This window comes from Stigmatopora nigra, chromosome 7 (genome assembly GCF_051989575.1).
Source record: "Stigmatopora nigra isolate UIUO_SnigA chromosome 7, RoL_Snig_1.1, whole genome shotgun sequence".
NCBI classification, from domain to species: domain Eukaryota; kingdom Metazoa; phylum Chordata; class Actinopteri; order Syngnathiformes; family Syngnathidae; genus Stigmatopora; species Stigmatopora nigra.
The window spans coordinates 10,911,171-10,925,326 of record NC_135514.1 but is presented as its reverse complement, the minus strand read 5'-3'; the positions used below and the strand labels follow the sequence as shown (position 1 = coordinate 10,925,326).

Here is a 14,156-nt window from a genome sequence, read left to right as displayed (position 1 = left end):
TTTCCTAATAAGTCTCAATATAAACACATTTATACTAGTAAATTCCGAAACAATAAATGAACAAACTAACCTTTTCGTTAAAAGCTTTATTCAAGGGTCTCTGGGGGTGCTGGAGCCTATCCCAGCATTGACCAAAATGCTTTTAGGATGAGAGCCCTTTAATTGCTAATTAGCAAAACTGTGTTGATATTCTTAGAACTATACATGGGAAATTATAATGAATAATATTTTAATTGTAGCAGTTTAATTCATGTTAAGGCCCTAAATGTAATGACCTGTCTTGATTTACCCCAAAATTTAAAACAATTTATTAAACTTTTAGACGGTTAGTTAAACTTTCACCTCAAAAGGCAGCATTTGAGCATTTCATGTTCAGTAAATGTTGTCCTCTAAACAAACAACTGTTGAACTTTGATATTTTACGCCAAATATGTTTGCGTAACTCCTTCAAACAAGTGATAGCATTCGTACGTACGTAAATGGGACGTTCGAGAATACCGTTCAGACGTTCCTTAACAAGCGCTTTTTCGAGCTTCACTGTGCACTGTGCACTCTGTCATGGACGAGGAAGGTAAATTTAAACAAACTGTCCTTATATAAACGCGCAACGGGAGATTCAGTGGATTTTTTATGTGCGAAAATGACAGTCTAACGGCATCAGCCTGAGTTAAGCGTGAAGAAGCACAACTGACCGAGGGACAGCGGAGGTGAACTCCGGGTAGGAGCTTCAGTCGGCGGTGAGTTGAAGGTCTCCCTATCCGTCTTAGGCTGCGTATTGGGCGGCGTGCTGACTTCATCCGTACCGCTTGGTACGGTTCGTTAGCTTTACGGCTAGTTAGCCTACGAGCTAATACTTAGCTTGCTATTGTTGGATGGGTAACTAGCTTATTTGGAGTTATGCTGTCAGTATTTTTATTAAGGAGCTCAGTGAATAATTAAAAACAGATTTTGAATGTTTTGTGTGCGAAGGGATAATTAATATAGAGTGCGTGGCCATTGTTTTATCATTTGGTACATGACAATAAACCCTGTCACTTAGCACCTCCATACTGTTATGTTGTGTTAGATTTAGAGTCATTTTATAAATATACGTTCATAAAAGACTTCATTTATCAGCTAATTGGTCAGCGGAGGGTAAACAGGTGTCATGTTAGCATAATTTGTAATACAGTATGCATTGTATATTCAATTTTGAATCTGAAATGTCATTATAACAATGCTTAATTCTGTTGTAATGTTATTATATATTCATAATTGCCCTTCTATTTTTTTGTTGCAATGCATCTATTTTTATCCTTCTAATTTGGTCTATGACATTTTTTTCCATGAAGGGGTCAAACTCAAGGTGTGGGGGCCACGTCTGGCCCCATGGGTTATTTTTGTTTTGTTTCCCACTTAAGTGATTGTGAAAATGGGATATTTAAATTGTTTGCCTTTTAAATATTCTATATATGTGCCTAGATTTTTTACTTGTGACTCTATCAGTGCACCCAGTAAACCCCAGTTCATCCACAACTGTAATGAAGCGCAAATGAATGAGCTTAATGGCCGAATATTTGCTTCAAATATTGTATTGACTGTGATTACACCTGATTATGATGTATTCGAAGAGGGCAGTTTGTATGTGTGTGTATTAATATCCTATCATAATCCTCTTATTTCCATCCTGATCATCCCATCCCAACCCAGCCAAGTGAACCGGTGCCCGGCGTTTAGCACGCCCTCGTCTGTAATTGATAACAGAGGACCCCGTTTGCTCTCGTTTGACATTTTACGCTCGCGTTTGGAGAGAAGAATGTTGCCCAATATGATTCATATTCCCGACAGTTCATTTTTGGAAATTTGAAGTTGTCTCCAAAAGGGTGGGTGGGCTTCAGTAGGTCAGATTTAGAAAAATATGATGTATTTTTTTGTTTTAAATAGAAAAATGAATTTACAGTTTCCCCTTTTTTTGTAAAGAACATTAAAAGCAAAAATAACAATAAAAAATGATACAAATTATTTTTTTAAATAATTTATCAAAAACTGCTGATAAAAAAAATCAGAATTGCACAAAATTATGCAAAATAAGTATATGCCATTAAGATACTCCCCAAAAAAGATTTAGGCATTGTCTTTGCTTAAAAATATTTTTATACAATGAATAAACAATCAAAATGACAGTATTTTTTTGATAATTGATTAGTTTTCGATGAGTCACATATATGTGATAATAATTTTAAAAACTATCACTTTATGATTATTCACCCCATATTTTGCAAACCTTTTTTTAGCCTTTTATGTGGGCTGACAGCATTTTTTAGCTCGCTTTATCTGGCGGCTACTGATGCATATTATGACCTGAGAGTCTCTTCATTGGGACATGCTTGCATTAACGCAATGCAAAACACAACAAAAAAGTCAGTTGGAAGCAGAAGTGACGGAGCGTGTCTTGTGTGTGCTGGCCCATCGCAGCCCCATTTTTCACGCATGAGGACAACCAGGAAATGACACGGAAAACAGCAGATGGAGCTTTAACTTGCTTATGTGTTGGAATCAAATCTGGGGCACAGATTTTGCCCCGCTTGCCCTTTAGTCTCTCAAAAACATGTTCACTTATATGGACTTAAATGCTAATACTAATCTTTTTGTCGCTCTTTGGGTTTTTAACTCATTCGATGACCGTTTGATGTCCGCCGCCGTCCGTCAAAGGCGGCGAATACTTTTTCGTTTCCATTTTTTTAGTCGGCATTTCTCCTTTCAGTTCTCAGGTGACCCGATCGGGATTGCCTCGGCCTTCGTGTTGCCATGGCGATGCGGGAGCTCGTGGAGGCAGAATGCGGCGGAGCCAATCCGCTCATGAAGTTGACCGGTCACGTGACTCAAGAAGGCGGGGCATGGCGGCATCGTGCCACGCCTACGGTGAGCATATTTACAATTTATTTGTCAAAGTTTAAGGAGTGATGCACCAATGTCGTTTTTTTGGTCTTTCGATAGCAAATATTTTGACTATAAATGACACATAAAGGGTTATTAATATTATTTATTTTAATATTTTTCATACTAGATTCCTCCAACTCCCATTGAAATTGCAACTGAAGATGAGGTCAGAGCTCACATTTGCACTTCTTTAATACCTTTTCATCTTGTATCAAAAGTAGAAAAGTCCACTAAAGCATTTTTTACGGTTTTACCAGCTGGTTAACGAGTTCCTCCAAGCACCCCCGAGACCTCCGCACACCTTTGACATGGGTCAGCTGCTGGAGGAGATGCAGCAAATTGACCAGCAGAGTTACAGACAGGCTCCACAGAGAGGTCTACCATTTATTTATTTTTTTTCAGTTCTGCCTCCGACATATCTTTAGTCTTCTACTTAATGCAATGATCACTGTGGCGGCATAGCACCAGATGTGGCAGCGTTGGCTCTCTCGGGTGACTGGGCGGCAGAGTTCGCGTCTGGCTCGGATTCGGCGTCCACGCCGGGGCTGGGCGCACTGGGTGACGCGGCGGATGCCGACTGGACGAAAGAATTCATCGCTCAGGCTGCAGGTAGCTCCATTTGGGAAAGCCTGATTTAGTGCAAAATTCACCCTTGAAAACATGACATAAAATCAGAACATCAAAACATTAGAAATAAGGCATAGATGCCAAAGTTGGTGCCTTCCTTTTAAGTGTTTAGAAATTGGTTCCCAAAAAAATTGACACTTACTACTATAGGTATCCGAATGGGAATGAATTAAATGGCTGTTATTGATGTCCAGTCCATTTGAACTGGAATTTATCACACACACATACAGTAATACCTTGAGATATGAGCTTATTGCGTTCCCGGACCGAGCTTGTATGTCAAGGCAAACATTTGCTCAGTATTATGCTCGTATCTCAAGGCAAACATTTGCTCAGTATTATGCTCGTATCTCAAGGCAAACATTTGGTCTGTATTTTTTCTCATATCTCAAATTTCTCATGTCAGGGCACTTGTATGTCAAGGTTTTAGTGTAACATATATTTTAATATTTCATTAACAAACCCAGGGCTAGGAAGTATTGCATTAAATTCATATATTGAATCCCTTTGAAGTGAAGTCATCTATAACATGATTGCTTTACAATGTATTCATCATGAATAGCGATATATTTTTCTTCTGAATGTGCTTAATTGAATGTAAATATGTCTGGTGAAAAGGGTTTTAAAAGAAGATTCTAGTTGAGTCAAGCGCACATGAGATATTTACAATTTATCTCTTGTTGGCTTCACTCATACTCATAAATTGATCCCTCCAAGGATTTATGGAAGAAGATACCAAAATGCATGCATGCTACTATGCTATTTGTCTACAGAATAGCATTTGGACTCAAACTTTTCTAACTGTGTGGTCTCCTGGCGTTTATGTTTCCCTCCTTCCAGATCCTGGACGCTGGGCAGAGGAATATCTGGAACAGTCCGAGGAGAAACTATGGCTGGGAGACTTTGGAGACAAGGAGAACGAATGGTGAGGAAAAAAGAAGATTTCACATTGTTATTGTTGAACTCACAACAAAAATTGAATGCATCAATTCTGTACAGGCAAAGGCTTTTGATCCATTTGTGGTTTGAGGGAAAAAGTCAGAGTGCTCTTGTGTTTTTTATTAAAAGACTATATAATCCCCAAGAGGTATAGTAGGCTATAAAAAGTGAGCTTTATAAAGCCTTGTTAAAATCCACAGGGCTCGTACATGTTTGTTAGTTCGAATTTACATGAGTGCAGGATTTAAAATATGCAACGTCATCTTTTTTGTTTGTTTGTTTGTTTGTTAATTGAACAGGACAAAGGAGTACAAACCAGGAGAGGAGTTGAAAGAAACAGCCAATGAAACGGTCGCAAAGGTCGACGACCCCAAGTTACAAAACCCAGAGGTAAGTGAACACATCCCGTCGAGACATCCGCCGACATGTTCACGTTCATAACACATTTGTCGCGCTATTCTTTCTATTTCTTTGCACTCTGGTGTTTTTTTGTTGTTGTTGTTGTTAAATTCACATTAGTTTGATGAGATAGTACTGATTTTTTGGTTTTTTTTCTTCCGTTTTTCTTTTGTATTTGACTGTGGTGTAGTTCCTGCGGTTCATTAGACAAATTGGCGAGGGAAGTGTGACAGTGGAGAGCATGACAGACAAACAGCTCACTGATAAAGCACAGGCCAAGGAGGCTCACAACTGGGCTTCAAACCTCAACCAGGTACGAAGGAGAGTCCATATGTTGAAATTGTCCTCTCAGGAAGCCCCCATTAAAAAAAATTAAAAAAAAACCACCCACCCCACAGCAGGCGTTCCTATTGCGGTTACATTTCAGCATTTGACGAATAATAACTGCTGTTTTTTTAAATGTAAACTATCATTTATGTTCACTGCGGTGTAGAGTTTCTGTCAGTAAGAAAAAAGCCTGAAGCCAAGAGTGGCTGGATTTCCCCTTCAAATTGCCGTCAAAGCCCGCCTGTGCCAAGAAATGACATGAAACAGATTTAAATCCCATTGGCTCCTTCTGGTTTGGCTTCTCGTTTTAAATCCTTGTTTTTTTTTTTTCATTTGGACTTAACGTTTGATCCAACATTGTTCAAGTGTCCTCTATTTATGATGACCACCTGCACTTGACCACAAGCCACTAATTTTGCCATGTACTACTCTTCCCATTTTTTTGACCCCGATTTAACTACCGCCACAAATCATCTACCCTCTCCTACCCCGTGGAACAAAATCCCTCCCACATTGACCCGTTTCAAATCTCGAAAACCCGTTCCTCTTCCTTCTCCTCCTCTTCCCTGGGAAAGTTCCTGACGGAAACAGGGGGAGGGAGTCTTCCTTTGGAATCTACCGAGAGGAATGAGAAGATTGACAATGCTAAAGCTAACCAGGCAAAGCAGTGGGCCAAGGTCGTCAGGCAGGTAGGACTGCCATGGTTGTGCCACTGGTAGACTGCAGTAGGCTAGTTTGAGCATCCCTTCGATTGCTACTAGCGCTTGGAGGAAATTCCAACGTCTTGACCCATTTTAGACAATGTTGACTGAATTATAAATGTACAGAGAATAATAATAGCTTAATTAGTTATGCTACGTGTTCCTACAAGTTAAGTTGGCCATTTTCACAACCCTTAAGAGGACATTTGGGGGGTGGGATTACATCATCATCCCACTCAAGCAAATACGATACTAGATATATATATATATAGATATTTTTTTTTATTTTATTTCATTTTACAATATTATATATGAATATATATATTTTTAATCTGATACTAATGGTATCATTATTTATAGCTTTATATGTGCACATTAATACATGTACTGAGTCCAACAATAATAATGAAAAATACAGAAAGAATATTTTCTATCTTTTTAATGTAAATTCAATAAGGACTAAAAAAATGAATACACTTTTTAATTGAAAATTAAGAAATATTTGCAATGACAGGCTCAAAAAAGTTTTTTAGTTAACCAAGTCTAACCTATTCAATGAAAAATTGGCATGATGAAATACGTTATTTTCTATGTTCAACGCTGGCCTAAGGAAATTCCATATCCCCCCTCAAAAAAATGTTCCTATCCTTCGAGGCTTTTAAAGGCTTAGACAGAAAAAAATGATAGTTTTTGAATACTTGGGTATTTCTTAAGGAGGCTCTCTTCAACATTTATGGTTGTAGTTTTTTTATGATTTCTTGGAGATGCAGAATTATTCATAATTGCCGGCAATCAAAAAGTTAAAGAAGACGCACTTTAGTTTTCAATGCTTTTAGGCAGCAAACTTATTTAAGAAGACTTTTTTGGCACTTTTTCCACTTTTTTCCCCATTCCATTTCTCTGCATTTACTGTCCCTTCACCCTTCCACGTCACGTCCAAGTTTGCACGTGAAACTCCGAACAACCTTGCCCGTTTCTCGTCTCTCCTTCAGGTGTCGCAGGACTCCGCCGAAGCCTGGGTGGACGAGTTCACCGCCCCCGGACCGGATTTCCACCAAGCCAAAGCCGCGGTGGAGGTGAGTCACAGTCGGATTTAGCGGTGAACCGCGTAGCTAATTCAATACAGAGATAAGACTGGGAAGAGGAAGATTTGGAAATGAATTATGAGACTTGTAGAGGCAGGGAAATTCCTCCACCTCTTCCTACTGCTCGTAAATCAGTTGTTAAAGTTGAGCTCCATGTGTGTGTTTCGGGCTCCCCTTGAAGCAACCGACCATCCGTTCTTCTTTTTTTATGTTTTTTGCCTCAAGAGTGATGTCGATTTTTGGGAGAAGCTGCAGCAAGAGTGGGAGGAGATGGCAAAACGCGATGCAGAGAGTCATCCATGGCTGTCGGACTTTGATCAACTAGTCGGCACGTCTTACGATAAGGTGTTGCAATTATTGGGTTTTTTTGGGAGGCATTTTTAGTTAGAGTTTTAGTATTACAGACCAAAAATTGAATTGAATTGAATGCTTTTAGTGTCATTATAGAAGAGATTTAAAGCTTTTACCACATGGTGCACAAATAACCACAACAAGGAGACAAATTAATCATTAAGAAATAAGTAGTTCAAGTGAGATTAGCAGAGCAGAGCGGCCTTGTTCTGTCTGAAGTCCAGAATGAGTTAGTTCCATGGTTTTGGAGACATTCAGCGTCAAGTTGTTGAAAGCAGCACTCGTTGAGTCTATGGACTCATTAACAAACAAACAAACACGTAGATAATCATTATATAGTCATGATAAATAAATGATCACCTAATAGCTATAGATAAATAAATGGTCAAAATATTAAATAAGTAATAATGATGAGTCTTGATTAGGTCCTATGTCCTTGACTCTGTTGGTCTTGGCTGTTATGGCTCTGTAGCTCCGCCTTCCAGAGGGCAGCAGGTTGAAATGGTGGAAGCTTGGATGCTTATTGTCTTTTATAATGCTTTATTAATTACTTTTATAAAGCTTACTACTCAATACAACAGTTAAAATCTCTCCATTTTTTCTTCTTCTTCCCTTCAGGGGTATCAATTTGAAGAGGACAACCCATACTTGTCCCACCAGGACCCTCTGACCGAGGGTGTCCGAAGGATGGAGGCTGGGGATATCCCAGGGGCCGTTCGACTCTTTGAGAGCGCCGTACAGAAAGAGCCAGAAAACCAGCTGGTGAGTATGTTCAATTTTAGCTCGCCGACTGCCATTGACGACGCTGGACGTCCAATCCGTTTGGAGTGAAAGAGGTAAATAAAGATGTTTTGTATTTCTTTGTAGGCATGGCAATACCTGGGCACATGTCAAGCTGAAAATGAGCAAGAATTTGCGGCCATCAGCGCCCTCCGCAGGTCAGTTGTTGTCATTGTTAGAAATAAAATTGGGTGTCGTCGCGTCGTCCTTGTAAATATCGGCCACGTCAACAATTTAGCATAAATATATTGGGGAAAAAACAACAGATTCCTTTAGTTTTAGTCTTGTCTTGCACAATCATGCAGTTTCCCATAACATTTATTCCTGGATAAAGAAGGACTTCCCAGATTGTGGTGGAACATTGGCTGCTTTTTAGTTGTGAAGATCCTCGGTGTGGACGGATGAGAAATGGTCGGGCTTTGGCGCGCACTAGTTTTATAGCTGCTGTTGATGATTGATTCCCATTTTACAGTCATCTATTTCTGAGGCGTCGTGTTGAAAATGATCGACTGTAAAACAAAGGCAGCTCTTCAAGGTGCTTTTTGAATTAAGCTCCAGTATTCTGATTTATGGTGAAGTCAATCCCTCTGAGTTATGGCGCTCGCGGCTTTGTGTTTGGAAAGACGGTGTCCCGATAAGTTCCAATTCACTGTCTTGTTTTGTCCTTTTTCATCAGATGCGTGGAGCTGAAGAACGACAACCTGACCGCACTGATGACGCTGGCCGTCAGTTTCACCAACGAGTCGTTACACCGGCAGGCCTGCGAGACTCTGCGCGACTGGCTGAAGCATAACCCCAAATACGGCGCCGTGTGGGAGCAGCACGAGCGGGAACTCCAGCAGGACGTTTCCAGAGAAAGGGAAAAGCAAAGGGAACGTTTCGGTTCTTTGCTGCCCGAGTGAGTAACGTTTTGGTTTCAATTCACTGAATATCAAATTAGCGTGCCACAAGCATAACAAAAATATTTGAGGATTAGTCGACAATTGGCTAATACGTGTAAATCATCATTTATTGTTCAATTGCAATGCTTTTGAGTACATTGAAAATTGATATGAATATTATGATTATGTTATAAAGATGCTCACCTGGTCTATTTAAAGACTAAACAAATCAATACATTTCCCCTTTTTGTTTTTTATTGTCTTTTTTTTAAAAATAAGGCCTAAGCTTTTTGTTTTCTAGTGTGTTAAAATTATTTGTGTTGATTTATTTGGTTTCTCTATTTAGGTAAAATATAAATAAAAATCATAATTTCTTAATGATGCCATTTTTTTTGGAAAAAAATATGTTAGAACATTTTTGGACACTGTCTTGCGGCACCTTTTCAGGTCCTTGTTTACAGACGTACAGACTTTGTTCCTGCACGCCGCCAACACGGACCCCGCTCAGGTGGATCCTCAGCTGCAGTGCGGTCTGGGAGTTCTCTTCAACCTCAGTGGCGAATACGATAAAGCGGTGGACTGTTTCACCGCGGCGCTATCGGCCACACCGCAGGTGACTTATTAAGCTGACTCGGCATGTTTGGATCAACAAAATCCGTTTCTTTGCCATCTTTTGACGTCACCCTTAACACTTGACAGGACTATTTGCTTTGGAACAAACTGGGCGCCACATTGGCTAACGGCAGCCGCTCCGAAGAGGCCGTGGCCGCCTACAGGAGAGCGTTGGAATTGCAGCCTGGTTTTGTCCGGAGTCGCTACAACCTCGGAATCAGTTGTGTCAACTTAGGAGCACACAGGTAATATTCTCAGTCCCCAACATTTTAATTTATTGGGTGTTTATTGGTGCAATGATTTAATTAAGTGAACACATACGTCTGTCCCCCTCCAGACCTACAGGGGGCAGAGAAACCCCAATCAGACTAATGTACTATTAACATAGCATTCTGAGCTGCCCAAACCACAGTCCATAGGACAACTGCGTATAAGTTGACAGTTATATGCAACCTTTTTATTTGGCCCGCTGCAAAAGATGAAAATAGCAAAAATATCCTGCACTGAAGCTTAAATTAGACTTGCATTCTGTTCTAGTTCTTGTTTTTAACACAAGATAAAGCTAGCCACTCATTCCCATCCCTAGGTGTACAAAAAAACTGTTGAAATTAATATAGAAACTTTATAATATCAATATTCTTTGAACATAAATTGTATACATATACAAAAAAATAGTGTGATAGAGTGAGTGCTGTATTTTGTTTGTTATTTTCTTGCCTTTTTGCTATTTTCTCTTTCTTCCACACATAACAACCAACCCGGGTGATACTAACGCAGACACTTATTGTTTCCCTAAACATGCAGGGAGGCAGTGGAGCACTTTCTGGAAGCGCTTTCCCTGCAACGGCAGGCGGCCGCCGGCATGGAGGCCAGAACCACGCCGGGTCCCGGCGGCATGGCGGCCACTGTCATGTCGGACAACATCTGGTCCACGCTACGCATGGCTCTCAGCATGATGGGCGAGAGCTCCTTGTACTCGGCCGCCGACCGCCGCGACCTGGACACTTTACTGGCTCATTTTTGCCAGAGGGAACCTGAAGGCGGGACTGACTGAAGGTCAACCGTGAGGGTGGTTATTGAGTGTGAATGTTGCCTACATCGAGGTATCTGTTTGGGACTTAAGCATCGACTATAAGCAGGACTGAATGGACAAAGAGAAAGACCCTATGAATCGCCCTCCAAACATCAGTCGCCCACTACAAATGCAGTATTCAGTATCAGCTAGCCGGAGTACATTTTATACTGTGTATTTAACAGTCTTTGTGTTTCCTCTTGCAATGCTTAGACAGTTTTGTGATAACCCTATATCACTCTACCTTGCAAAAATTAGTACTCCAAAATGGAAATCTTGTACAGCAAGTCGCTTGACTGGGACAGACAAGCGGGTGCAAGTTCTTATGTTGCACTACGAGTTTGAGTTCTTATATCAGTCTTTTTTTTTTTTGTATAAACTTTATTTAATTTTTTCGTCGGCATTTATCAGTCTGGCCCATTGTTGTGTGTGTTAGAGTTCGTGTGTACAGGCATGTTGAATAAGGTCTTATTTGTATTATATGATTGGTTCTAATGGGCTACAGCTCGTTGTTTTTTTAATTTGTCAGCAAACAAGTTGCGCCATTGTAAATTCAACTGTTGCTCTGTGAATTGTTAACTCATCGTTGTTTCAAAGCGGTTAAGGCTGTGGTTGAAATATTTAACATCTTAATCGGCAATAAAGCTTTAATTTCGAAGTGATTGTTAGTGGAAAAAGTCAGCAGTTCAGCACACATTGAATGAATAATCATGTTTCTTGTAGTATGTTTTTCAAGAAAAACGGTTAGATATGTCATGTTGGTCGGTCACGTGTTCAAATTTAAAAATCCTGACGATGTTTCCCTTCGAAATGCAGTACCAGGTACCGCCTACATGTTGACCAGAATGAACCAATCACCAACAAGAACGGGGCGTTCGTGCATAACTATTGGTTTGTTCAAACATAAAATACACCCCTACCGCTCCATTTAAATGTACGTGAGAGGTTCGTTAAAGTAGTAACTAAACGAGTATTTGGGCGAAGCTGATATAAAGTCTGGTCGTCCAATCGACTAATTCAAGTTGTTTCTACTTAGAAAGGTAAGTTTGGATAATATCAGACGATTTCCCATTTGGTTTTAGTGTTTGTATACCTTATTCCAGTAAATAAAACTACAAAAGCACATGTTGAATTCAGAAGAACTAGATTGTTATCAAGCTAACCGTAGTCGCTGTTGCGCAGTTTTTAAAAGACCTTTCTTTACAAATTGACAAAAAAACAATAACAATTAATTATAATTCCTGCGATTTATAAAAACATGTACAGGACCAGTAAATGTTATTTAAATAAATGTAACTTGACAACGCGAAGGATTGTATTAAAATGTATTTATTTACACATGCGAGTACCTTTGTGTTGTACTAAGTACATATTAACCATTTATGTTGTGTTTACGTTCATAAAATCATCTTAAAGTTAAATAGTTTTGTGAATGATCACACTTATTGTTCATTTTTAAAATGTAAACGTTAGCCAGGCTTTACCAAGGCAAAAACTATTGTCTGAGTATTTTTTTCATGTTTTAGGGTATATTTTGTGAAGGAAATGTAGATTTCATCAAGATATGCTCATTTTGTACTTGCCTAGGTTTGAGGACAACTGAAAATGGGAGCCAGTGAGAGTAAGATTGTAACCAAGCCTGCAACTAACCCAGTTGCACCTGTCAAGAAGACCTTGGTTTCCCACCTTATTGATCCACGCTCCCCATCAGCGGCCATTGATCGAACGCCCATTCAGGTACGACACAAGTTACTTGAAAGTCATCGCTGTATTACTTTTAATTTGGATTTCCAGTCATCAATTTTCTTCCTCATGCAGATTGGTCGAGTTAAAGATGATCAGGATGTGATCGCGTGTCCTTCAGTTGGGGGTGATCCACGCTCGCCCACTTTGGGTGTCGTCCGCACGCCCGTCAGGGACATTATGAGAGGTAATAATAGCCCGATTGCACTTTCTTTTGGTCATGTTTCATTATTATTTCTTTTCATTTTGGTTCAATGCACACTTTCAGCAAAAAAAATGCTCAAATAAAGACAAAAAATAATTTGCCGTTTTTAGCCAAGGTGGGCAACCTAGCCCGTCATCTGGGGATGTTGTTCCACACGGAAGCTGAAGGCAAAGTCCCCCACGAAGAGCACGGGGACGCCCCCCCTAGCGAGCAGCCCGACTCTGCCGAACCTCTCCTGAGCCCCCCGAAGTCGCGTATTTCTGTATCGGAAAGCGCCGACCAAAACGGGGAGGGTGCTAGCAGCCCCTTCGTCCTATTGGACGAGCCTAAGGTAGAAGGCGAGATTGAGGCGGACAACGTCAGCCTGGAAGAAGCGGAAGAGGCCCAGGAGTCGCCGGTCCACAAGAAGTTGAGCATGAGCCTCATCACTTGCCATGAGGGTGCGCCGGCCCCCAACGCCCTTGCCGAGCTGCACAACGACGCAGAAGCGCCACGTGACACCGAAGCGCCACGCGACGGTGTGGACCACCTCTTTGCTCTTCCCCCGGTGACGCCTGAGGCTGTCAGGGGCTCCTCGGAGTCCCCGGAAGCGGCAAAGGGGCTTTCCGCAGGCCCCCTCCGCCTCACCTTAAGCATAAAGAGTCCGAGTCAAGTGGTCTTCAAGCCGCAGTGGCTGGGGAAGGGCTTCGGGACCTCCGGGCTCCGGGCAAGATCGGTGCAAGGCACCAAAGGAGGTGCGTCCCCCCTCGCCGTGGCTGTGGCGGTCAAGAACGTCAACAATGAGAACAAAGTGAATTCTGGGAGAAAGAAGCAAAAAGGTGGGTGCTTATCCACGAGCATTTTATTCAGTCATTTGTTTTGGACAGATTTGATTGCATCAATTTTACATGAAATTTATCAATGTATTTTTGATTTAGCTTAACAGTAGTAGATGTTGGTGTCATTTAACTAACGCTGTTGATTTTGGTGACTTTGACAGAGGGCCGCTCCCCACTGCAGATTCTCAAGGAGACAAACTCACCCAGGGGACAGCCTCAGGTAATCCTTCATTCAATTTTTATTTGTTTTTCACTGACCTTAATTCATTTAATTCTTAACGGCGATTGGCACCCACTCCAAATGTGATGGGTCACTAAATGTCTTTTTGTGAATGAATGAATGTTTGTTTGTTTGTTTGTTTCAGATGAAGCTGAAAGGTTCCACCCCAGAAAGACCTCGTCTTGGCCAGATGGACAACAGAATTTTGGCTATCAACAAGGAAAATTGATGGGAAGGACTTTTAAAAGAAAATGTATATAGGTATTTTCTCACTTTTTTTGTTAAAGTTTGTCTTTTATTTTGTGTATAGACATGTTTGTTCTGTCTTTTACTATAACTTTGCATTTTCTTAACCTGTCTTACCCTTTCTGTTGTACATTTATGAATAAAATTGTTAAACCTGCTTTTGCTTTTACATTTGTGGTTCTATAAAATGGAAGGAAGGAAACTTTTAGCGCAATTTGTTTTAACCAACAT

At 40.6% G+C, this 14,156-nt stretch overlaps 2 protein-coding genes across 4 annotated transcripts; both read left to right on the top strand.

Moving 5' to 3' along the window:
- Positions 1-486: 486 nt before the first annotated feature.
- Positions 487-11,355, top strand: pex5 (peroxisomal biogenesis factor 5). Of its 3 annotated transcripts, XM_077720051.1 has the most exons (18): positions 487-571; positions 648-737; positions 2,744-2,901; positions 3,047-3,085; positions 3,177-3,294; positions 3,382-3,528; positions 4,387-4,471; positions 4,785-4,875; positions 5,075-5,197; positions 5,787-5,900; positions 6,905-6,988; positions 7,223-7,342; positions 7,967-8,110; positions 8,216-8,286; positions 8,805-9,026; positions 9,457-9,622; positions 9,709-9,866; positions 10,426-11,355. In XM_077720051.1, the coding sequence occupies exons 3-18, from the start codon at positions 2,788-2,790 to the stop codon at positions 10,673-10,675; spliced, it is 2,046 nt and encodes a 681-aa protein (XP_077576177.1). In that variant the 5' UTR covers positions 487-571; positions 648-737; positions 2,744-2,787; the 3' UTR covers positions 10,676-11,355. The 3 variants fall into 3 exon arrangements, with proteins under 3 accessions (XP_077576177.1, XP_077576178.1, XP_077576179.1); XM_077720052.1 differs by lacking the exon at positions 5,787-5,900 and having other exon boundaries at positions 525-737; XM_077720053.1 differs by lacking the exons at positions 5,075-5,197; positions 5,787-5,900 and having other exon boundaries at positions 525-737.
- Positions 11,356-11,583: 228 nt separating this feature from the next.
- cdca3 (cell division cycle associated 3) lies at positions 11,584-14,082 on the top strand. Its single transcript, XM_077720071.1, has 6 exons — positions 11,584-11,733; positions 12,281-12,430; positions 12,512-12,623; positions 12,752-13,459; positions 13,621-13,679; positions 13,825-14,082. Exons 2-6 carry the CDS (start codon positions 12,299-12,301, stop codon positions 13,906-13,908), a joined length of 1,095 nt encoding a protein of 364 aa, XP_077576197.1. The 5' UTR covers positions 11,584-11,733; positions 12,281-12,298; the 3' UTR covers positions 13,909-14,082.
- Positions 14,083-14,156: the final 74 nt, after the last annotated feature.

Coding starts and splice junctions, on each gene's coding strand:
- cdca3 (XM_077720071.1), top strand. CDS start 12,299: ATGGGAGCCAGTGAGAGTAAGATTGTAACCAAGCCTGCAACTAACCCA. Junction 12,624..12,751: donor CGTCAGGGACATTATGAGAG/GTAATAATAGCC, acceptor TGCCGTTTTTAG/CCAAGGTGGGCAACCTAGCC. Junction 13,460..13,620: donor TGGGAGAAAGAAGCAAAAAG/GTGGGTGCTTAT, acceptor TGACTTTGACAG/AGGGCCGCTCCCCACTGCAG.
- pex5 (XM_077720051.1), top strand. CDS start 2,788: ATGGCGATGCGGGAGCTCGTGGAGGCAGAATGCGGCGGAGCCAATCCG. Junction 3,086..3,176: donor AAATTGCAACTGAAGATGAG/GTCAGAGCTCAC, acceptor CGGTTTTACCAG/CTGGTTAACGAGTTCCTCCA. Junction 7,343..7,966: donor TCGGCACGTCTTACGATAAG/GTGTTGCAATTA, acceptor TCTTCCCTTCAG/GGGTATCAATTTGAAGAGGA.